The sequence below is a fragment of the Diuraphis noxia genome, unplaced genomic scaffold (assembly GCF_037042655.1).
Source record: "Diuraphis noxia isolate RWA-SAM2 unplaced genomic scaffold, SU_Dnox_SAM2 contig0002, whole genome shotgun sequence".
In the NCBI taxonomy this organism is placed as follows: Eukaryota; Metazoa; Arthropoda; class Insecta; order Hemiptera; family Aphididae; genus Diuraphis; species Diuraphis noxia.
The window spans coordinates 13381810-13406127 of record NW_028301712.1 but is presented as its reverse complement, the minus strand read 5'-3'; the positions used below and the strand labels follow the sequence as shown (position 1 = coordinate 13406127).

At 28.1% G+C, this 24318-nt stretch overlaps 2 protein-coding genes across 8 annotated transcripts in view; both read left to right on the top strand.

The window, feature by feature from the left end:
- The window catches only part of trc (Serine/threonine-protein kinase tricornered), a 131984-nt gene extending 122355 nt beyond the window's left edge, over positions 1-9629 (top strand). For 4 of the 5 annotated variants that reach the window (XM_015508949.2, XM_089219525.1, XM_015508947.2 and 1 more), the window contains 7 exons: positions 1540-1714; positions 4577-4741; positions 4923-5083; positions 5258-5397; positions 5448-5645; positions 6866-7183; positions 7278-9629. In XM_015508949.2, coding sequence (XP_015364435.1) covers positions 1540-1714; positions 4577-4741; positions 4923-5083; positions 5258-5397; positions 5448-5645; positions 6866-7183; positions 7278-7393 — 1273 coding nt within the window. In that variant the 3' untranslated portion in view covers positions 7394-9629. The remainder of the gene's footprint in view (positions 1-1539; positions 1715-4576; positions 4742-4922; positions 5084-5257; positions 5398-5447; positions 5646-6865; positions 7184-7277) is intronic. The other variant, XM_015508948.2, reaches the window with a different exon arrangement.
- A 4038-nt stretch (positions 9630-13667) lies between these two features.
- Positions 13668-22460, top strand: LOC107162150 (lipase member N-like). Of its 3 annotated transcripts, XM_089220297.1 has the most exons (9): positions 13859-13981; positions 16160-16217; positions 16456-16639; positions 17968-18100; positions 18577-18817; positions 19072-19224; positions 19747-19831; positions 21280-21422; positions 22179-22460. In XM_089220297.1, the coding sequence occupies exons 3-9, from the start codon at positions 16585-16587 to the stop codon at positions 22323-22325; spliced, it is 957 nt and encodes a 318-aa protein (XP_089076423.1). In that variant the 5' UTR covers positions 13859-13981; positions 16160-16217; positions 16456-16584; the 3' UTR covers positions 22326-22460. The 3 variants fall into 3 exon arrangements, with proteins under 3 accessions (XP_089076422.1, XP_089076423.1, XP_089076424.1); XM_089220296.1 differs by lacking the exon at positions 16160-16217 and having other exon boundaries at positions 13668-13981; XM_089220298.1 differs by lacking the exons at positions 13859-13981; positions 16160-16217 and adding an exon at positions 16240-16399.
- Positions 22461-24318: the final 1858 nt, after the last annotated feature.

Below are 24318 nucleotides of genomic sequence, written 5' to 3'. Positions count from 1 at the left end.
GATTATTTATTCCCTTTTTAAATGGATGTTTCAATTTTTTTTAATTTTATGTTCTTATATCACTTTCTCAAAATCACAACTCATATGTTTAATCAAAACGTTTTTAAAACTTCAAAATATATATAAATATATTTATATTGTATCAGATAGCTGATAGATGATATATCAATAACATAGGTAAATTTTTATTTTATTATTATTATTGGGGTAAATTAACTCATTGTTTTAGAAATACATTTTAGGCTTCATGTCTTCCTAAAATATAACACAAATGTGTACATACGATTATTCGAATTTCGTATTGCCGATTTAGTGAAGGGAACTCTACATTATACTTTGGTGGGTATGATTTTTCTAAAAGCTAACATTAATTTCTGATTAGGTTTTATTATATAAGAAATTATGATTATACGAATTCCTGCCAACTATATTCGCTTTTATAAATTATCATCTAGATTCTAGATAATCCGCATCGTTGTTGTTTTTAAAAAGTTATCATGACATTTGATTAAAAGATTAAAACCGTAAAAATTAAGAGTTCGCATCAGAAATTTGTGTAACATAAACTGTATTTTAAGTCGTTAAGGATTTGGAATTAAATTACTTTAAATTTATGTGGAGAGTGTGATCAGTATAAAAATAAAAAAAATTAATAAACTAGTTGTATCCATTAATGTATACCTAGTTTAATTTATCATGTTATTAACATCATATTAGTATTATATTGTTTTCCACCCTTAAAGGAAAAAAAAACGTAGGTAAAACGTCACTAATTCAGTGTTGGTAGGTTACCTGTCAATGTTTTGTTTTAATTTTATCTATACCTCATCACTAGCTCAGCCATTCAATTTCCTGCCAGATTTCGTATTAGAATAAGAATAATTTTAGGTACCTATAACTTTTAAGTGATTTTATAGAATGACCTGATTATTTATAAGTGGTAAACCTTGCATTGTTGTGTAACGGTCCGTTTAACAACGCTCCCGATGCAAACTGTTTCCGTGCCATGTATATTGCACACGCTATATCGAGACTTCCAATTTAATTTTTCTCTCTTATTGCCAATATAATATAAAATGTCTTATTGTTATTCTCGCATGGTAAAAAATATAAAAAGAAAACTCATCACCGTGCGTACACTTCATTCAATAGAAATCTCGATCTTATTCCACCACGATGAATATGTCTGTATTTATAGCTTACCTATTATATGACAGGTAGCCTCTCTGAATGAAAAAATAATTCCCTATAATTGGCCAATAATTTGTATATTGCATAATAAAAATACAATTAAAAACATTTAAATACAATGCGATTTAAGGGGTTTCTATTCATTGAAAGTAGAGCAATTAATATTTATTCGATCGGCGTCATAATATTTGTACACACATGTTCAGTGGATGCAATATGCGTTTATAAATAACATAATAATATAAATAAGTTAGGTCAGTTACGGTGACGTTTTTATTTGACCACGATGAATATAAATATTATAAATATATACACATAGTTATGAATTCATTTGAATTATGTTTACAGGTTGGCAAAACTTGAAGAAACATTGAAGGATGAAAGTCTGTCAGAACAACAGAAACAGGAAAAACGCCAGCAACATGCGCAAAAAGAATCGGAATTTCTAAGGCTCAAGAGATCGAGGCTGGGAGTAGAGGATTTCGAACCGTTAAAGGTCATTGGCCGAGGTGCTTTTGGAGAGGTAACTCATCATTTATTTATTTATTTTATTACTTTATTTTACCTTTTTTCTTTTTTGATTTTTATTCGGAAGTTGTGTGGTTAATGATATTATATATAGCACTATCAGTCATGGTACATCGAGCCACCATTTGCTATTTGGATCGATAAATTGGTTCCATTCGATTTTAACCTAAATTCGTATTATGTATTCCTTATACCTATAGTGCTATTATTTTAACTAGGTTTTTCATCCGACAAGATTTTCTATATATATATATATATTTTTTTTTGTTTTTCATAATCTTCGATTGGTGCATTTTCTCCACTTTATTATACTTAACTTGTGTAGATGGGCATTAAATTATTTTTTATACCCGTTCCTTCTAAATATGCATATTAAAATGTACCAAATTTTAGAAAACCAATTGTATATTTAGATACCGTTTATAAACATATTTAAATAATAATGCATCATTCATTTATATTGTATTGAACAAAAACGTGTTTGATATTTTGATCGACGACTTAGATTTTTACTATAGACAGTATATTTAGCTGTGGTATAGTATAGTAATCGAAAATAAATTACCTATTAAATATGAGGCCAATATTGTTATAAATTATATATTTATATGTATATATTGTGTTATACGGTTTTCAAGTATTTCCTTGGCATTGATAAATATTAAATATGTTAAGGATACTTCGTAGAAATCGATTGGTATTATTACATATAAATATATAATATAATGTATCTACTATTTATATAATGGATGTATACTATAATAGTATAATAGCAGGCAATGTCATTTAAATTAAAATTCTTATTTCCATTTAATAGTTTTGTTTTTTTTTTTACCAAAAAAAGCCATCACATCACAGACATTTTGTTTGACATGTTGATTTTTCTTGTGATAAAAACATTTTGACTAAGTGTAATATTGTTTTTGCACTATTCTGTTATATAAAAACAAATGATTAAGTAAACTAAAATTTAAAAAGCAATTTAATATATTGATACTGTTCATTATTTTAATTAGTTAGGTTCAGTAATCTATGTAGGTACCTATAGTATTAAACCTAGCGATCATTAGAAGTAATTTTTATGTTCCAGTATACTTTAAAGTTTAGCTTTTTCCAGTGAATCATTAAGAAAAGATTATACTAGTAAAAAATCAATAAATTAGTATTCCATTAATTTACCTCTTTAAATACATTTTTTAGCACGGTCGTCTGGCTTAATAGAAAATAATAAAAACTTATAAAATATGTCATTTTTATTATTATTATAATTATTATGAAGAGAGTTTAAATGGTCTTTTTCGTGTAAATAGCACAAAATCAACTAAATAGAAAGACTTTTTATATTATATTAAATATATTATATGTAGTTTCTATTAAACTCATTTGAAAATCCTTATAAATATATCCTTAGCGAATAATCGTTAATTCAAAAAAGTTGTGCAATGTATAACAAAAATAATGAAATGTGTAGTGTATACACTATGCACTAAATAGTAAAAATTTACCAACTTAAAGTTTATTCTATTCATTTTTTAGCTTTAAAATATGGTAAAAAGATAAGAAAAAAAGGAAAACTTAACTTCTTAATTTTTCTTGCTATTATTATAAATAAATTCGGTTATCGCACCTAAAAAAAAAAGTATGTGGTTACCTATATTATATAAAAAATATGTGTCAATATAAACTTTTATAATTATTATATTATTATTCCATAATCATACTTTGATTCTAAATATTTGATTTGAGCTCATTATTCCTCTAAATTTTTTTTATAATATTCAAGTTTAGGAATAATTGTACATTATTATACTATTGAAAGGTTACACGTGCTATCCTTTGTCTAATATTTCGTTTGTCTAAGTAGGTATAGAATACATTAGTAGTTTAAACATGGCAAAGACATCTTTGTCTTCTATTATGTGGTATATTGCGGCCTGCTGACATAAAATAAATTTAGCAATCGACAATAACAAAGATTTCCTAAGACATGTTATTATGTATTTCATGTTATTTGCATTTTGTACGAAATCACAATGCTTAATGTTTATTATTTGCCTTATTCGGTATATGCAAACTCACAAATTCAAGACAAATGCGAACAATCTATAGAAAATAGTACATTTTTTGTTTACTTTGACAACGTATATTTAAAATCATTTGAATTGGTATATCTAAGTACACACAATACAGCATATAACCTTAGATATAACCCTATGACTCATATTATGTGACTATAAAGGATTTTAAATATTATGAATTTACAAAAAAAAGAGTTCGCATTCAATATCCAAAGTTATTTATATTTTACGTCGATATATGCTGGAATTAATAAAAATTTCTAGCAACCGAAAGTGGAAAATGTACTCAAATACTAGAGCATTTCGAATTTGTAAGATCTATAATGGCAAAACTAATTTTAAAATATATATTCAATTTTTTTTAATAATTTGAAATACTCATCGCTGTTTAAGGTGTGTATTATTTATTATTGATATAATCTACATAATACTTACGCCTTAAGGGACCAGAAAAAGTGTAAATTTTTATTAATCTTCTGATTTATAGTTTTATATATAATATATAAACATAATATTATAAAAGTAATAAAACTGTATAGCATGATATTATAATTAAGTATGGATAGATTTTTTTATTATTATTATTATTGAACATATTAACATCGACAGCAAAGGCCATTAGTTACACTTATTTAGAATAATGATATAATATAATAATATGTACTGATACAATGGTAAGTTATGGATAGATTTTATAAAATATACATTTATGTGTTTTTAAATTCCATTTGAAACGATACAATCTCCTATATAATATAATATATTGGATTCATGTCTAGGTGAGACTGGTTCAAAAGAAAGACACTGGTCATATTTACGCCATGAAAATCCTACGCAAAGCCGACATGCTTGAAAAGGAACAAGTGGCACACGTCCGTGCAGAAAGGGATGTGCTCGTCGAAGCTGATCACCAGTGGGTCGTTAAAATGTACTATAGTTTTCAGGTAACTATTTCCTCAAGCCCGATGTTTGCAAATGAATTATTAATTGTAGTACGCCCCAGACCGCTTTGGTGTGGTGACGACGTGTATATATCGATCGCGGTATAGAAAATAAAAAAAAATGTACTAAAAGACCTTTTCAGAAAATATTAATAATAAAACTTAACCCCTTGACTTTTACCAGGATCCAATAAACCTTTACCTTATAATGGAGTTCCTGCCTGGTGGTGACATGATGACGCTACTCATGAAAAAAGATACACTCAGCGAGGAGTGTACGCAATTTTACATCGCAGAAACTGCGTTGGCTATTGATTCTATACACAAACTCGGATTTATACACAGGTTCGATAGATTGTTAAAAACACGTACGCAGTCTTGTATTTTTACAAAAAAATATGTTTTTGATGCTTTATTATTTTACATTTGTCATATTATACTTTACAAGACGTCACGTGACATTCTTATCCTTTATAAATTATATACATATATATTTATACCTTTTTGTAACTCGTACAGGGATATTAAACCCGACAATCTACTACTAGACGCTAGGGGCCACATAAAACTGTCCGATTTCGGATTGTGTACCGGCCTGAAAAAGTCGCACCGGACGGATTTCTACAGAGACCTGAGCCAGGCTAAACCGTCGGATTTCAGTGAGTGTATATCATCGAAAATTCAAACGGCATGCCCAACTTATATTTAGGTTTTTTCTGTTCGCCAGCATCGAGTCCGATGGACAGCAAACGGCGTGCGGAGAGCTGGAAGAGAAATCGCCGGGCGCTGGCCTACAGCACAGTCGGCACGCCGGATTACATTGCACCCGAAGTATTCCTCCAGACCGGTTACGGTCCTGCGTGTGATTGGTGGAGCGTCGGTGTCATCATGTACGAAATGCTAATCGGTGAGGAATTCGTGCCTATAGTTTTCATTCGTATTTAGTATTTTGTTTAACTTTATTCTGTATAGAGACGCATGGAGTTTTTGTAGAGAGGCTATAATATTACTACAATGATATTTATACACACACACACACACACACACACACACACATATATATATAATATAGTTTCCCAATTATTTATCTTCCTCAAAACGTGTATAGTTGACTTTGAATAAGCCACCATTTTATTGTATAGCTGCATCATTAAGTTTTACGACAAAGTTAATTTGAGGTTTTTGTGTAAAAATCATGTTTCAATGTTCATATTTTATAATTAATTCCAAATTTTTCTCGTTTTTAAGTTGTTATTGAATCTTGTTTTTTGTAGTCATTAATTTTCTTTTTACTCATATTTTATACCGTTCATAATATAAGATTTATGACGGTAATATTTTCAACTATTTTATATTCAATTAGTTTAAAAGATGTTTTAATGCTTTCAAAACAAAGTGTACCAAAAAAAGCATTAGGTACTCCAACAATATTATTGAAACAGCAGTTGAATATTTTATATCTTTCATTAATTATTATTTTTTCCAAACCGTGACTTTAGATTCTATTCATTGAGCTAACCCTGCTTTCTTGTGTACACATTATTTAATATATGCATTTTCATAAGGCCATCCACTTAGACATACACCTTCATAATTGTATATCGTAAATGCAAACGTATGTGTGTGTGTGTGCCCATCAACATGCATAATAAAACGAAACTCGCACTTGAAACAATTACTATAACTGCGATTATAATTAATATTACCCAATGCAGAGTCCCTTTATTGTAATCACGTTTCCTGTTTGTCTTAAGAGATGTTCTCGTGAATGTGAAACGTGATCAATACATTTAAATATAATGTTTTCAGATTTGTGCATCAAATACCTTTTGAAATAAATTTTCATGTATCACTTGATTTTTTTTCAAAATAATTGTTACCTATGATAAAACTATAGACACTGTTAAAAAGTTTGGATAATTATATACCTAATCTAGAAAGGTTTTTAACTCCAAAAACAGCAGCAGCAGTTGATATTTAGTGAAGTATTGAAATTACACGTTATTTATGTAGAGATTTTAATAAGATTGTATAAAAAGACACAAAATATACAGCTAAGACCAACGACAATTATTATAATAAAATACGTTATCCGTGCCGTTGCTAATCATTCTCATTCGTTTGTAGGATATCCGCCGTTCTGCAGCGAAAATCCTCAGGAAACGTACAGGAAGGTTATGAATTGGCGGGAGACGCTGAGCTTCCCGGCTGAAGTGCCAATCAGTGAGGAGGCGCGCGACGCCATCACCCGATTCTGTTGTGAATCTGACCGCCGTCTTGGCTACAGCGGACGCGGCATTGACGACCTCCGTTCAACGATAGCGTTCTTCCGTGGCGTCGACTGGGAACATATCAGAGAACGGCCGGCCGCCATACCCGTCCAGGTCAAGTCCATCGACGACACTTCCAACTTTGACGACTTCCCGGACGTCAAGCTCGAAATACGTGAGTACCTATTTATTACGACGACAACGAATGTGGTGTCGTATGCCCGCTGTATCGTTGTACTAATCCATTTCCGTTCCGTGTTCTCTTCCAGCGTCGGCACCGATATCGCAAGACGGTGAAGTGATCTACAAAGACTGGGTGTTCATCAACTACACGTTTAAGCGGTTCGAAGGACTAACTCAGCGGGGCATAGCTACCAAAAAGTGATTTTAAACATCGTTAACGATAGTGCAATGTGATATTTTTATCTAACCTCCTACGCTTTCCTTCTTCTCCCCACCAAACAACCACCCCTATATTCCTCCTCCCAAAACACTCTACCCCATCCACTCCAACCCATACCCTACAAATCATCTACCATCCCTATCACCATTAGTTGGCATGCAGAATTTATGATCTCAAGAAGAAAAGTGTTTTCTTCTCAGCGATGAAAAGAAACCCAACTGAAGACTACAAAGACCAAATTTTTTTTTAAATATATATATATACATATTTGATAACCCGTGTGGTCGATGATGATGCATAGTCGTTATCTCCATGCACCATCAAACATATACAAAACAAATATATGTATGGTGTAGCGTTAAATTTGAATGTTCTTAACATGTTACTTGATATTATTTTTGCACACTAAAATTATCTCTTAAGCTTCATCTAGTCAACTCCTTCGTTTTTTTTTTCTTTCTCTCGAACAATTCGAAATTTTAAACTATAAACACGTTAGGTAATGTCTTATTTATCGTAACACTTTCGGCAAAAATATTAAACAAATAATAATATTAATTAATGTGAGATAGGTGACAAACGTTATAGCGTTTACATAATTTTATCGGTGTATATATATTTACAGTTCACACATTACCATACCACTGAATTGATCACCGGTGTGCATACATATATAATTGTGTTATACTATTCGTGTACATAGTCTGGTGCACTGGCCGCTGGTGCTCAGGCGCGGTCATTCCACAACCGCCTGCGGGGAATGCGAACGTCTATAAATATTGTCCTAGTGCACATCATCGTCAGAAAGGACGTCGAACGTTCCGAACAATATATTATATATATTTTAGTAAAACCGTTCGAGTCTTGCCCTTTGATGAGTGTAAGAAAACATTTTTTTTTTTTTTTTTAAAGCTGATTATTATGCACTTTTAGCATGTTCCTATAAACTATAGGTAGTGGTAGCCAATGAATAATTAATTAATCATCGGATGACAAAGCCGAAAGCGATTGACCCCGGGACAGGTTAGACTTAAGATTTGTTTTGATTATTATTAATTTCTCGATCTGAATTTTGTTTGTTTACGCGTAGACGTTAGTTTTAACAGTTGTGATATTCGCAAAGTTAATTATTATTGTTTGTTCGTAATTTTTTATGATAATTATTATTATTATTATTATTACTATTAATTTATTATTATTACTATTATTATTACTACGAACATGACGCTGTTTATAGTTTTTTATGTGGCGGTTTTGTATAATCGTAAAACCGTTGTCTTCTCAATACTCCGCATTAAACCACTATCTGATTAGAATCGAAAGCTGTCATATTATATATATATATATAAATATATTATATTTTTCAGTACCTATATGTAAATTTAAATTTTAAAGCGTGTATATTTTTTTCCACTTATTATTTTTATTTATTGTTTTTTTTCTGTTTTCGAAATGTTAAATTTTTTTTTCTGTGTGTAAATATGAAAGGAAACGCTTACCGTCAATGTCCAAATAAACACCATTTACAATGTATTATTATTTGGACGGCGTGAAGCGTTAATTGATTAATTTCGATGTACCTATTTTAGTTAAATATTAATTTAATAATTATAAAAAAATAAATAAACAAAAAAATAAACAAAAAAATGTCTAAAAAAATGAATTTTACTATATTATGTTATAATTTAAAAAAAAATGTTATGTGTACTATCGAATAGTACGAAAATTAGACGTATTGTCGTCATACCTCTTCTCATATACTGATTGAATGGCGCCATTCAAATTCCCAAAAATATATAATATATTATACAAGATTTTCAAGAAAGAAATTTCTGTGTATTAGTTAATTATTGAGTATTCAAGAAATTGAATAATATGCAATATACGCATACCAGCGAAACGTACCGGCCCCTATCGGATTCCACCTTTTTATACGAGTCTGTAATACGAAACTATACTATTGTACGTATTGAATTTTTTTCTTGAAAATCTTGATATCATCTATTTTTACGTACATTATCATTTTTAAACTTGGCCAAAGTTATAGCCTCGTAATAATGTATATGTACCTAACTGCCTCATCATGTCAACACTGTTCGCACTGTTTGATAATATGTGTTTGGCTATCTGCAAGTGCTTGTAAACGAAACAAAATAAGCTGAACAATTTTTTTTACAGTATTTACATATATCTAATATAAACATATATATCAATATTATTTATAACTGTTGTATATTTACTGTTTACCTTATTTAGTTTTTCCTCATTCTCTCTGCAATTGAATAGAAAGTCTACAAGTTGGTAACAGCTGTTTCGTTTAACATTGAACTTTTTAAACTGTTGTTTAAATAATTATAAACCTGTATGACGTTATACCCTACTTGTTTTTTAAAGTTTTAAACAATTTATTGTTATTTAAATGTGTACGGATACATAGCCACAAAGGTCATAACTATTTTAGATTATTCAAGCGCGCTTTTTTTGTAAAAAGTTGGTGAGTAGGTTACCGCATTGATGTAGGTATAGTATATCAGTATAACCGGAGTATACCTCCTCATTGAGTAGCTAGGTCAGTGGCGTGCCCCAGGGGAGGGAGGTTAGGGGTTATACCCCCCCCCCCATTGGCTTTTTTTTGTTAACTTCAACTTATTAGATATTACCATAGAAATATATAAACATTTATATATGGATATGGATATTACTTTTAAAATTATCAGTAATAAGTTATTGCTTATAAATTATTTCCCATTGGCTATTATAAACATTCACTAAACGGATTATACTGATTATAGATCAGTGATTATGTATTAGTGTAGTATGTATAGTGTGTGGCTATCTAAATTAATTATAATTGTAGAATGATACTCAATATGCATGAATGTACATATTATGTTTAGCAATTTTTGTGTTTGGATAACCATGATTAATTTAAATGTACTTTTACTAAAAAAGTTATAACATATATCCCCCCCCCCCCCCCATTGAAATTTCCTTGGCACGCCACTGAGCTAGGTTACTGTAATGAATGTGTTAGATTTTTAATAAATAACGATTCGGAACTAAGACATTACTTCGGTTTACATTATTTTATATATTTTATATTCATGCTTAGTAATTTATTTTACTGGAATTAGTAATAGGTACACTAATACGTTCAAAGGTTAATTTTTTTTTTGCCAGAAACATCGCATTTATTCTGTTATAAATTATTGTTAGGTATTAACTTTAGAATGATTGTGAATTTACCATAAATTGATTGGAATAGCTTCATGGTAGAGAATGCAATACCTTAAAATCAAACTACATATTTTGAAGTGAAATATCTACGTTAAAGTATAAAATCCCCAGAAAAAAATTATTTGTTTAAAGTACCTAACTTAAGTTATTATAGTTTTTGAATTACAACAAAATCAATTTTATGAAAAACTGATTTTTCGAAGAAATTATTTCGTTTCCCCTTATGATTTTTTTTTTTTTTTGTTTATCTTAAATCCCTTCAAAGTTAAATAATAATTATTATAACAATAGATAATAAAATTATGAGTAGGTAGTTGGTATGTTTTAAATTTTATTCATACCCATAAGTGCGTGTATGGAAGTTGAAATCTATGTCATTATTGTCATTTCAACTTTATGTTAATAATAATAGTTGTACTATATTAGTCGATAAGGATATGAAATATATAGTTATAACTAGAGTTCGGAAGTTATAGGAGCAAAAAAACGCAAAATATGCAAGAAAAAATTATAAAATATGCATTAAAAAATTTGAAAAATGCAAAAAAATGTATTTATTTATTAAAAGTGTATCAATTATTTATTAATATACGCGAAAAAAAATTATAAAAATAAATATTTAAAAAAATTTTATTATTTAAAACTCTTATATATAAAAAAAAATAAAAAATATGGCGTGTTACCGGTTGGCGTTTGAGATTTTATTGAACTGAAAAAATATAACATTATTTAAAATAAATTGATTAAGAATGAAAAAAAAATTAATTTTTGTAGAAAATATTAAATATGCATACAAATATGCGAAAATCGACGAAATATGCACTTTTTTTCTAAAATTATCAAAATATGCATTTTTAATTTTCTATTTTTAAACTCAACATTGTATAGCTTGGATTTCTAACTTGGTCTGCTATAATTCAACAGCATACAGAACAATATGCAACTCCTATAACTTCCGAACCCTAGTTATAACATTCTTCATATATGTATTACCACGTTTGAAGTAAACATTATTGAACGAAAATTACAACAATGCAATACTTTAAATCTATTTTTGTATGAAAAAAGAATTCAATGGGTTTGCGTTAAAATCATATATACATGCATGCATTTGTACATATAATATATAGAACTATTTTAATTCTTTTATCCTTTTAATTAAAAGTAGGTATAAATCGTATTCGTATATTTGTTTTACCATGTATCGATGTTTGATAATTTTAATGAAAAAACTTTTTACCCAATCTAACAAATGGAATACAAATCAAAACATCGACTATTATCTATACCTATTGAATCTCATCGTTTACCTAAAGGCTAAAATTCGAACAAATTGCATTGGGTACTGCACGTTGCGAAGTTTTTTATACTACCAGTATTTATTTTTATTTTTTGTATTATCAAACATATAAATTAATGATTAAAAAAAATATATAACAACACTATGTGTGAATGATTGATGTTTTTTTTTTTTTAGGCAAATCGATCGTAGGTACTTACCTACCTATATACTGATAATACTGGTTTATATTAAATCACAAACATACAATATACATAAAATGAAAAACTATATTAACCAAGTAAAATATTCAAAATTATGCGACATATATTTTTGTACTTCAATATTATATGTATCATGAAACGAATTTGTGTAGAATCAGATTTTGAATACACCGCTTTCTATAAGAAACTATAAAAAATTAAGAAATATGAAATTGCATGATGTTTCTGCAAGCCTTGCTGATTACCAACGTTTTAGTGAAGCACTAAATGTATTGATTCTACAATAATACGTGTGTTTTTTGTGTCTGATTACACTTTTATAATATAAACAATGATACAATTTTAAACTTTTAAAATGATTTCTGATAACAAATTGTACTTAGCAGGGACTTTGGGGAATTAAAAATAAAAAATTCATAGTATTTTCCAAAATAATCAGAAATTACAAAAAAGAAAAAAACCTTAGTAACCATAAAGTTAAGCTATAACTACTCTCAGGATCGTTTTTCATTGTATACGAATTTAACACATCTATTTTAGTGACCTAATAATAAATTACCAAGTTCAATCGACACCTATTACACTCTACCTACAACATTCAAAGCGATTACCTACTTGAAGATTTTTTTTACACGACATATAAGTAGGTAAAGTGTAAAATTTAGGTGAACAGCAAAATTAAATTATAAATTATATTAGTTGAAATGTGATAAATCGAGGAAGTTGATCTGGTGAACAGTATATAATTAAGTTCGAAACTTCGAGTTTACCCCGTCAGTCTTTATTGAGTAGAACACTATAATGGATATGATAATTTATTTTTAATTCAATGTGATAAATTATTGTGTACATATATGTATATATACGAAAAATGAATTTTAACTATTCGTCTCTAATATTTTGTATTTCATTTATATTACTTAATGAATTTTAATTTTCCATAAGTTTAATACCTAATTAGTAAAGTACCTAATTTGGATGATTTTACAAAAACATGACCATCACATTATATTGTAAATTATTATTATGCAATTAGTGAAATGACACGAGTCAAATATCGAAATGAATTTTATTTTTAAGGAACCTAAGATTCCTAAAAAAAAAAAAAAACATTCAAATAATCCACGTTAGTAAACAAATCATATATTTTGTAATTTTAGAGATATCATTTACTTAAGTGTTCAAAAAATAAGTGTTTTATGAATTGGTCTCCTTTAAAACTTGTTCAAAATTGAGCTAGTACTTATTGGTACCGTGTTGCAATAGTAGATGCGCATTTATTATAATTACATTAGGTAAGTACCTATATAATGTTTATAGTAAGTTTAATTCAATAACTGGCCATGTTTTCCAACTGGAAAGATGACAACATAATAAATAATATTAATTTCCGGTACAGTTACTTGTTTTTAGTTTTACACAAGCTTCAAGGATAGTTTGCATAACTATATGTATATATGTTTAATGTATATATTAAGAAGTAGGTACCTATAAAAAGGTGCACATGAAATAATAAGTTATAGTATTGGTTATCGTATTCACTATATTGCCTGTTGGTTGCTTCAAATGCGCGGTTTTAATGCGAATGATATTTTCGACACTTATGTATACTGTTTGAACTATTTTATTCAATTGCATATAAACAGTGGATAATTGGCGAGTGAAACAATTTTAAGTTAAATCTATTTATTTTTTTGGTTTTAACCTCAAGACGTTAGTTCGAGAGCGATCATGAAATTATTGAACTTGGACAACTTTCAATTCATTTTCGTCTCGTTGTTGTGTGCTATATTTTTTAACACGTGTGATTATGTCACTTGTCTGGATGCTGTAAGTAATGACTAATGTTTCGTGTTTGAATGTCAAGTTTAATGATAAAACTGTTGAAGCTCGTATTTCAGCGAACTGTAACGTCATGATGTATTAACATAATACATAATTTTATTTCTATTTATTTAGATAACATCGAGTAATAAATTTAATTAATTGTATCGTTATTCATAATAATATTATGAGTTCATCAATAAAACTTGTGTAAAACAAATTAAACTAAATTTCTCATTACAACTATCCACTGGTCCGAACGAATAAAAAGGCTATTAAAAATGTTCTGGGAGTGTTGCTAATCAGTGACGTTTATAAAAATAATTTTTGAGGTGGACTGTAATCTATACCAATCACTAACCAACAAATATGATCTAGCTTCTAGATCTAGAAGTTACTATATATAACAGTACCTAATGATTATAATTTCGGTGGGGTTGCAACCCTTTACCCAACCTTATTACACCACTGTTGCAAATTACATGTCTTCTTACAACGGTGTATCTTAAGTTTACCATGAAAACGATTTTTATTGTGTTAAAATTACTAATATTAGATTTTTTAGTATATCCTTGGTTTCCATTTACTATCTATTTATGTCCTTTATTTTTTACCAGGAACGGATAAGGATAAGGTGTTTATCGCTTATGCTGTATACTCGTATTTTTCTTCTTGTCCTTCAAGTTCTTGTACTTAAAATTATATTTTAATCATTTTTAAGCTAAACTAATTTTCAGCAAAATCGATTTTGTTTTTGAATTGAATACTTTACAGGCGACATCAAGCAGCTTAACACACTTTCAGCTTTCAACGTAATTATATTATTTTTATTATTTATAAACATATACCTTCATATATAATTATACAATAGACTATATATTTTATATACCTATTTACTTATTTTTATAGTATAGGTACATTGTAATATACGCTATTAACTAACTGTTTATTAAACTACCAAAATAGATATTGTTTTCAACAGTTAAATAATTATTGATGACAAAAATATTATTATTGTATACTAAACATAATATTATTAGGTTCTGAGTAAAACGTTGAATATATTAAGTTAAGCAATCATGTGTGTGATGTTGTCTATACATATATATACCTACGCAATAACGATAAGTTATGGTATATGAAAATATAATATCTCAATTTTCAGTATTTTTTCTGGTGGAATAGTGAATCTTATTGATTCTTTGAAAAGTCAAAAATGAAAATTCCTTGAGTTTTTAAAAGTTGCGGGAAAAACAACAACAAAGTTTTCAACAATTCATCAGGGACACCAAAAACTTAAAACTGAAAATGTTTGATTTTTATCCCGATGACTGATAGGATTATAAATATCATACGTAAAATATTCTTACTTATAGTCTTTTCGCTTAGCATCGTTTTTCGTAGATATGGTTTTATACTTTAATATTGAAATCAGTATTTCAAATTCAACTTGTGTATGAAAACATTACGGTATTCACAGTGACTTACTCAATGGTAAGCTACATTCTTTACCAACTTTTTAATTTATAAATAATCCTGGCGTACTTTACTTGATAATTCAACTTTTCCTGCACCACATGTGAGTCACGTTTCCTTATTGTAGCTGTGGGTGGATCAGTTTCGACGAATTCCGTTGAAAAACGTGTAGGTATTATTGATTTCTATAAATTTAGTACACATTTTTTTTTCAATCATCTTGATTCCACTACAAATTAAAACGGAGAAGAATACATCAATTTTTACCAGCTGTACCACATCAGAATTAGCAAAAAAAAATGTATTTTATGTAAAATCGAATTACGAACGGTTGTCAAAACACATTATAGTTTACTAATTTTTAACACAAAAATGTATGATCTGTACTACCGATTTTAAAGATTTTTTTATGGTTAATTTCGCTAATAAATAAAGTACAAGAGTTTTAAAACAAAAACAAACAAATAAACGGTTTATTAAAATATTAAATTTAAATATATTCTGCAAAAAATATTATAATATCATATAGCCAGGGTCTTAGAAAATTATAAATGGCACGTTTCAATAATGAATCGATATATATTAAATAAATATATTTTGTATAAATATTTAAATATGCCTCAATGATATATAATATTATATCCCCTCTCAGAATTCATCATTGTGGAGTGTAATAAGAAGACTTAACAACGTTTTCTTGTTAAACAGGTTTATTTTCACACATTTAACTCAATACGAAAAACATCCGACAACTTGAAGCATTGTGGTAAATTCGATAATATTTTTAGTACAGTGCCTCATGATACAAGTTCATAAGACTTGATCATAAAACAATAGATATTTATGGAATTTAATCACTTATGAACAATTAATAAAAATTTTCATAATTATATGCACGTTGTGTTATAGAATCATAAAAATGTTATAATATTTATTATTCGTAGATAGGTATGAAAAGTCTGACTTTATTTATAGTATTTATACGTTAATTTATTGTTTTAAAGTCGCAAAAGATTAAAGAATTCGGATATCCATTGGAGACGCATGAAGTGTGGACCGACGATAAGGCTCATTTGGGATTGGAACGAATACCGCATAATGGCAACAAAGTTATCGGAAGACCTGTTCTTTTAATGCACGGAATATTTTCAGACTCAATTGTATTCGCAGCAAACGACTCGTCACTCGGTTAGTAATTTTATTTTCGATTGTTTTTATAGTTGACAAAAACCGTAGTTTGTTGCCAATATTTACTTTTATATGTTTAATATGTTTTGTTAATTTTATTATTATTTTAAAAAAAATATCGTAAATAACTATTAAAACGATTTTTAAAACCCTCGAATAAATTATTTTAAACTAGAAAATTTATTTCACATTATTTTTATTAAATTAGCTCATTATACAATGTATTTTTTTCACATATTATGTCGATAAGAGTTTTGGCATAAAGATACTATAAATTATTATATTTGTCAACTTATTTCAAGATACCTATAATATTTGGTCGTTCAAATTTAAAAATTCAATATTATTATAATTTTATACATTAATAATAAAAATGTATTTATCTTTAAATTTTTAAGATGTCACCTTAGGCAATATAAGCAAATCATATTATTAGATATTATTGATGTATTTACTGCATATTTATGTACATAATTTGGTTATAAAATAGAAAATACATTGGTATTTATAGATGGTATAATGTGTGAATTAAAATTAGATATCACACTGATATTTCATGTTAAAGAATAACCATGGGAGTAAGTACTACTCACTTAACACTATTAAAATCTTAATTGCTTAGATTTGTTGATCAAGTTTTAACGAGTGGTGGACAATTGTAAGTTCACCTTTACTCATTTTTTCATGAAATTATCAGTTATAACACATAAAGTAAAAATTCACAAAGCGTCATATTTTATATTTTGTAGAGATTTTTCCGGACAAATTCGAGTAATACAGTCAATTCTATGAGCCTAATTTTAGTAAAAATTATATTATGTTTTATTTTGTGAATTACATCGTTAAGTTATATTCGCACTATAATCTCCGTTACCAAATATCGTAGGGTTGGCACTCTTCAACTGGACATTGAAAACACCTGCTGGTGTCTAAATAAAATTTTGTCCAACAGGCGGCCAAACTAGAACTTCAGTCATAAAACTGTCGAACGTAAAAACAATAGTGGGGATAATCGTTATATTTATGATTTCTGGTAAGCAATAGTTGCTCAGTGCCTACACACTATGACGTATATGTTCCTACCAAACAAATATTTAATACAGCTAGAAATCTCCAACTTAATTCCGCAAATAATTAACGCATTGGTATTACTTTTATAATACATTATAAACTGACGGATGTTACAGATTTATAGTACTGACATACTATTTTAGTATACTCAACAATGTGTTTGTATGACACATACTTCACTAATAATAATTCATCATTGTATTCTCCTATTATTATCATAGTAGAAGATTAGAACAAAGACAATTGTTTGACTTCAGGTTTTGTATTGTCGGATGCCGGTTTTGACGTTTGGTTATACAATTCCAGAGGCGCGGGTCTTTCAAGAACACTCAGTATTTATAAGGGACCTCGATCACTTCCAAACATGAATAGAGTATCGTGGAACTATAGGTGCCTAACAGATTTTGTATACATTTTACTAAATCATGATACCTATGTTATTTTTTTTTTTAAATTCTATGAAATCAAAATTATTACAATACGTTTAAACTTAAATCTTGAAATTGAGATGTTTTGTTTTTTCAGTCTTAATTTTAATCTAAATTTTAATTTAAAATCTTGGATTGGTTTGATAAGTTTATTTACTATTAACTTTTCAAATCAACCAGTAAATAAAAATATTCATGAGACAAACAAACGTGTATCCTTTTATTACTACCACCTATAATATTATTCCATATTTTTTTACAATTGTGTGTATACATAATTATTATGAATCAATATATTTCAGATTCAATGCTGTATCTATCTAGTACCTATATATTTCATCACTTCATCACGCTAATACTATAATGAATATTATCATATATTAAAAATTCCACCATCCCAGGTGATTAAAAATGTATTTTTCCTGTTTAATTTTATAGTTTTCACGAATTGGGTGTATACGATTTGACTGCAGTTATAGATTTCATTCTGAAAAAATCGGAATATCCTAGACTGGACGTTGTTGGTTACTCTTTAGGGGCAACTGTAGCCTTTGTTTGCTTGTCCGATAAGCCAGAATACAACGCTAAGATTAACAAACTTGCACTCATTGCCCCAGCGACTAATTTTAAAACATCACCAGTCACTGCTATTGTTAAACAATTTTCAGACATTTTGTTGGTAATTTAATAATATATTATAATACAACAAATTAAAACTAATGTGAATATATGCATACATGCATTTTTAAAATTAAGAATATACTTTACTTATCTATATGCATCTACCTATATGGCTATATATTACGATCCAATCGTAAATAATGAATAAAAGCATTTAAAAATATGTTAACTAAATAAAATCCAATCAAATTCAAATAGTGAATATTGAATTATTATTATTATTTTTAAATAATGTTTTATTATTATTTTTAGATAATATTGAATGGATTCGATTTCATCCCATTTATCGTGGATCCAGATACTACATTTAGTAAATTAAGAAACTTGTGTGCAAACGAAAGCATCTTAATGAGTTGTAAGAGATTTATCGATGTATTGGATGGATCCGACTTACCACTTGACAAAGTATGCAACACTATAATATGTATAAGATAAATGTTTAATATGCTGTTAAGTATACCACCAAATAATAACTGAGCTACCTAATCAAATATATTTATTCAAACTATTTTACGTTAAAAATTGTTGAAGTTCCCAAAAAAACATCCATTTGAATTTAATTAAAATATGTATTGCATACCAAAATAAAGTAATACCGTTGTTAATTTAGTTAACACTAATTCTTTTTTCAACAAATCTTTTAATTTTTTAATTTAAAATAATGGTGTAGGGTATTATTTCCTCAATCATCTTGGATAAACTTTTTACTCTCTAAACAACCAGTTCTTACCACGCGGTATTTCATCACATTTTATGTAAGGCAAGGTTTAATAAATGTCCATACTTGAATTATCCTAACAACACAATCAAATAAACGATACTGAAAAATGTTTAATGCTGATATTAATTTTTTGTCTTTTTGCCTTAGTGGCTTAGTAGTAAGAGAATATTTTAAAAATAACTGTGTTAAATATGTTAAATGTTTAGAACTCCGTTTTGGATTTCGTTTCTGTATTTCCACAACCAGTGCCATCTAAATTGTTGAAACATTACTTTCAAGTAGTAATGAAAGGCAAGTATACAATAAGAAAACAGTTATAAAATGTTAAGTTTCTAAAGCTAACAAAAACTAGTCATTATATCGTGTTTATCGTTTATAGTAATTAGTAATGTACTGTACCATTTTATATTTGCCATAATGCACACATTTAAGGCCCTTTCAAACGTGTCATTTTCAAGAAGTTGTATACTTAGTTAATTTTTATGTTCCTTGCGGTCACTGCTCGTCTTTGTGTTTCTCGTAATTGATCATTTGTGTGTATATATACCACAAAAATCACCCACATCGTGCACATTATGCCCTTCATGCGCTTGTCATTTAGTTATTAGTTCAAAATCAATTTATCGACTTGAAATAGCTATACGCTTGATACAAATTTAAGTACTTAGCTAAGTACTTCCAAAGGTCTTATTTAAAAAATTTAATGACGTCTAAATACATCGACAAAATTAATTAGCATCGGTTGGGGAAATTTTTAAATTTTAGTTAATTCTTAAGGGGATCGGTGGCTGACAGTTTTTAAGGAGTTCGAAATAGGCAATTTTAAAATTACATTCATGCGGATCCTGTAATTGTGTGTGTAGTAAGTGGTTATTAGTATAATACCCTAACAGCAACAACACGTATATCTGCAAATTTTCGATTTTTTTTTTATGTTATCAAAATATTTTGAATCTCTTTGCGCACATGTTTCATTGACTATATTTCCCGTAAACAAAATGATAATCCCAAAAAATTGATTATAGTGACAACACGTATCTGAATTTGATGTGTGATAACACTGATAACATATAATATAATATATATATTTGTGTAACAACTGTGTGTAAAAGAAATAGCGAAGGTTACCCGCACGCGCATGTGAAGTCACCAACCTCGGAGTTACATTCATATCAATCGACCTAATAATGCGGTACCTAATATTTCAGAAAACTGATTTAAATTCATTATAAAGTTTATTTGAGATCGGTCAGTCCATATTTTAAGATTTTGTATTTAAATTTCGAATAATCAACGTTTGAAAAATCCAAAATTTCTAAACATACAAACTATATTTATAGTTGTTAGGGAGATGACATTGGGAAAACTGAACTGACCGATCTTAAGTAGACATATTAACGAATTAAAATCAGTTTTTAAAAGTATTATTGCGTTACTAGGTTGATCAGTATGATGGTCAAAAAATTGGTTTTGTCAAAACTAACAGTCCAAATAAGCGTTTTCAATTTTTTAATTTTGAATATATAAAAAAAATATTGAAATATGCTCCGACCGATGCTGAGTAAAGTCTTTTATCAGATAATAAAACTTAAACATTTTAAATCAAACTACTTATACTTGAAATACAATATTTTTTTAAGAAGCTAAGGTCGTTGTGATGAAAAATTGATTGGGTGCCTTAATAACACACATACATCGTTCATAAATATCGCAGTTATAATATTTTTTTTTTTTTTCAGACAAATTAAGTCATTTTGATTATGGGACTTCTGGAAATTTGCTGCGTTACAATAGAATAACACCACCGGAATACGATTTGTCCAAAGTTACGGTACCAACATTTATTATACATTCAAAAGCCGATTATCTATCTACACCAACGGTAATTTATACAAACAATAATTTTCCAAAACATTGAGTTTCAGTAACAAAAAATATTAAATTTGATGTTTAAAATGATTATAATAAAATAATCTTTTATTAAGGGGAATACAAAACAAACTATTCCAAGACAACTATTTATAAGTATACTCTGTTAAGCGGATTACAGTCAAACAGTTTTTAAGGAGTCAAAATAGGCAATTTTTTAACATTATTTTATATAAGCATTATATAGACATAATAACGAATTCAAATCAGTTTTTAAAAATATAGTCGCATTACTAGGTCAATAAGTTTGATAAACAAAAGATTGGTATTTTGTGGCTAAAATAATTGATGACACCAACCCCTTAAAGCAATTTTTTCATTTTTAACCTTAACGTTTTGAACACCATAAACATCGGATTTCTTCGAATACTGGTTTTTTGTTAATATTAAGATTTTTCCTAAATTCTATCTTTTATTTTTCTTGATTATTTCAAGCGATATAATAGTACTGTGAAATTTGAACGCCCAAAGTTTCAACATGTTCTTAATTTAGTTCTTCTAAAAATTGGTAATAAATCATTTTTACTACTCCAAAAGTTTAAGTTAAACCAACATTATGCATAAATAATAAAAAACAAATAAGATAAAAATTGTAAAATCAATCGCTCCGCTTAGAATTTAAATCTACATTTATGTTTATAATACCTACAGATTTATTATATTCATTACATAATTTTAAACAATTAGAAATAAAATTTTCTTTTTTCAGGACGTAAAAAGGCTTATAAATGTATTACCAAATATTAAGGAAGTACGTTATATTGATGAAGTGCAAGTTGGTCATCTTAGCTTTGTAATAAGTCCAAATACAAGAGACATCGTGAACTCGTTTATAGCAGCTACATTTTTAGGTTAAAGTTTATGATGGTATTATAGAATGTGTTTTTTTATGTTATTGTGATTAATTTTAATTGATAATGATCAATAATATCAGAAACCTATAAAATTGTGATGTATATTGTGAATATAGCGAGCGTAGTATTTTGGATTATATGAATTTATTCATACAACAAGATTGAATTGTTTTTCCCATTTTAATCACAAAAATCACAAATGATTTTGTTCCAGACTAAATGTATACAACATAATAATTTACTTGTGGGTAATATGTCATGTTTATTAAATATACAACATATATAACAGTGGAATTGGATAATTCAATATTCTATTTACTCACTCTAGCACAAATCTATGTAGCAATATATTAAGCTTCCGGATTTTAGGCTTGGGATTTAATATAAGACTGATAACAAATGATCATCGTTGGCTTCTTTTTTAAATAAGAACAAAAATAAACTATAAACAAAAATATTAGATTCATTCGTCTGTATTAAACGTAATCATTAAAAGACATTATTATTTTAAATGATGTTTCGGAGTTAGCTGTGATACCACCTGGAGATCCTCAAGGAGGTCACCTTAGTCCTCTTTTATTTATTCTGTTTGTTAACTCGATAACCAAATGGATCACAAAGGCTAAACTCCTTCTTTTTGCTGATGACATAAAAATTATCCTTAAAATAGACAGTCTTAATCAATGTCATGTCCTACAATCAGAACTACATATTTTTGCAAGTTGGGCGAACTCCATTGGTCTTAGCCTTAATATAAGTAAATGTCATGTTATGTCGTTTTCTAGGCAGCGATCTCCTATCCACCACAACTATTTCCTTATAATGGCACTTCTCTTAACCGTATTTTCCTCTATAATGATCTTGGTATCCATTATACACCTTCATTAAATTTTGAGCACCATATAAATGTCACTGTAGGTAAACCTTTAAAAGTATTGGGTTTTATTAAACGCAATACTAAACAGTTTTCTTCTGTCCGTTGTCTCTGCGCATTATATACTTTCCTTTAGTACGCTCTATATTAGAATATGGTGTGGTAGTATGGCATCCCTTCCTAGCCAAAGACGAACTAAGACTCGAGCGTGTACAAAATAGGTTTATTTCCTACATTGCCTACATAATGATGATACCTCACCCTACACATGACTATTCCCTAATACGTAGTTCTTTGGGAATACCAATGCTGTCAACTCGTCGACAAGATGCCGATGAGCGCTTTATAACCTCGCTCCTAGGTGGCACCATAGATGCACCCGATCTCCTCTCTAAAATATATTTTCGTATCCCTTCTTCTCCAGAAATCACTCACTTTTCCAAGTTCCAATTCACAATACATTAAACGGACACAATCACCCCTTGCACAGAATGCTTCGTAATCTGAACAATCTTAATTTTGATTTTAATATGTAATTAAATATACATATTATAAATATGTTGTACTATAGTTTTATATTATTAAATTAAGGTATTACTATTTAGTTATATTATAGTGTATTTTTCCATATGATCTTTTTTTTTTGTGTATTTATATTATTATACTATTATTGTATCTATTAACTTATACTTATTCTGATATTTTAAAATTGCCGTTTGGCGTTTATATATTATAAGTAAATAAATAAATTTTATTTTCAATAAACTAAAAAAAACTCAAAAATTTAAAGGACAGAAATATTCTAATAAAAACTTTTTTCAGGAAAAAGATTCACATTTTTAACATAAACAATATTGTACTATAAAACTTAAATTATTTGCAAATTTTATTAACTTTTTAAATTATCAATTATTATAAATTAAATTCTACAAAGAGCCAAATATTTTCTATACCATCAATGTTATATTAAAATCAAAAAACTAAATATTATATATAAATTAGATTTTAAGCAGAGCAATATTTTTTTTGATATTTCAGTGATATTTGTTTTATTTTAAAATAATAATACTTCAATGTCTAAAAAAAAAAATTTAAAATCCTTTCTGATAGGAAAGTGATTA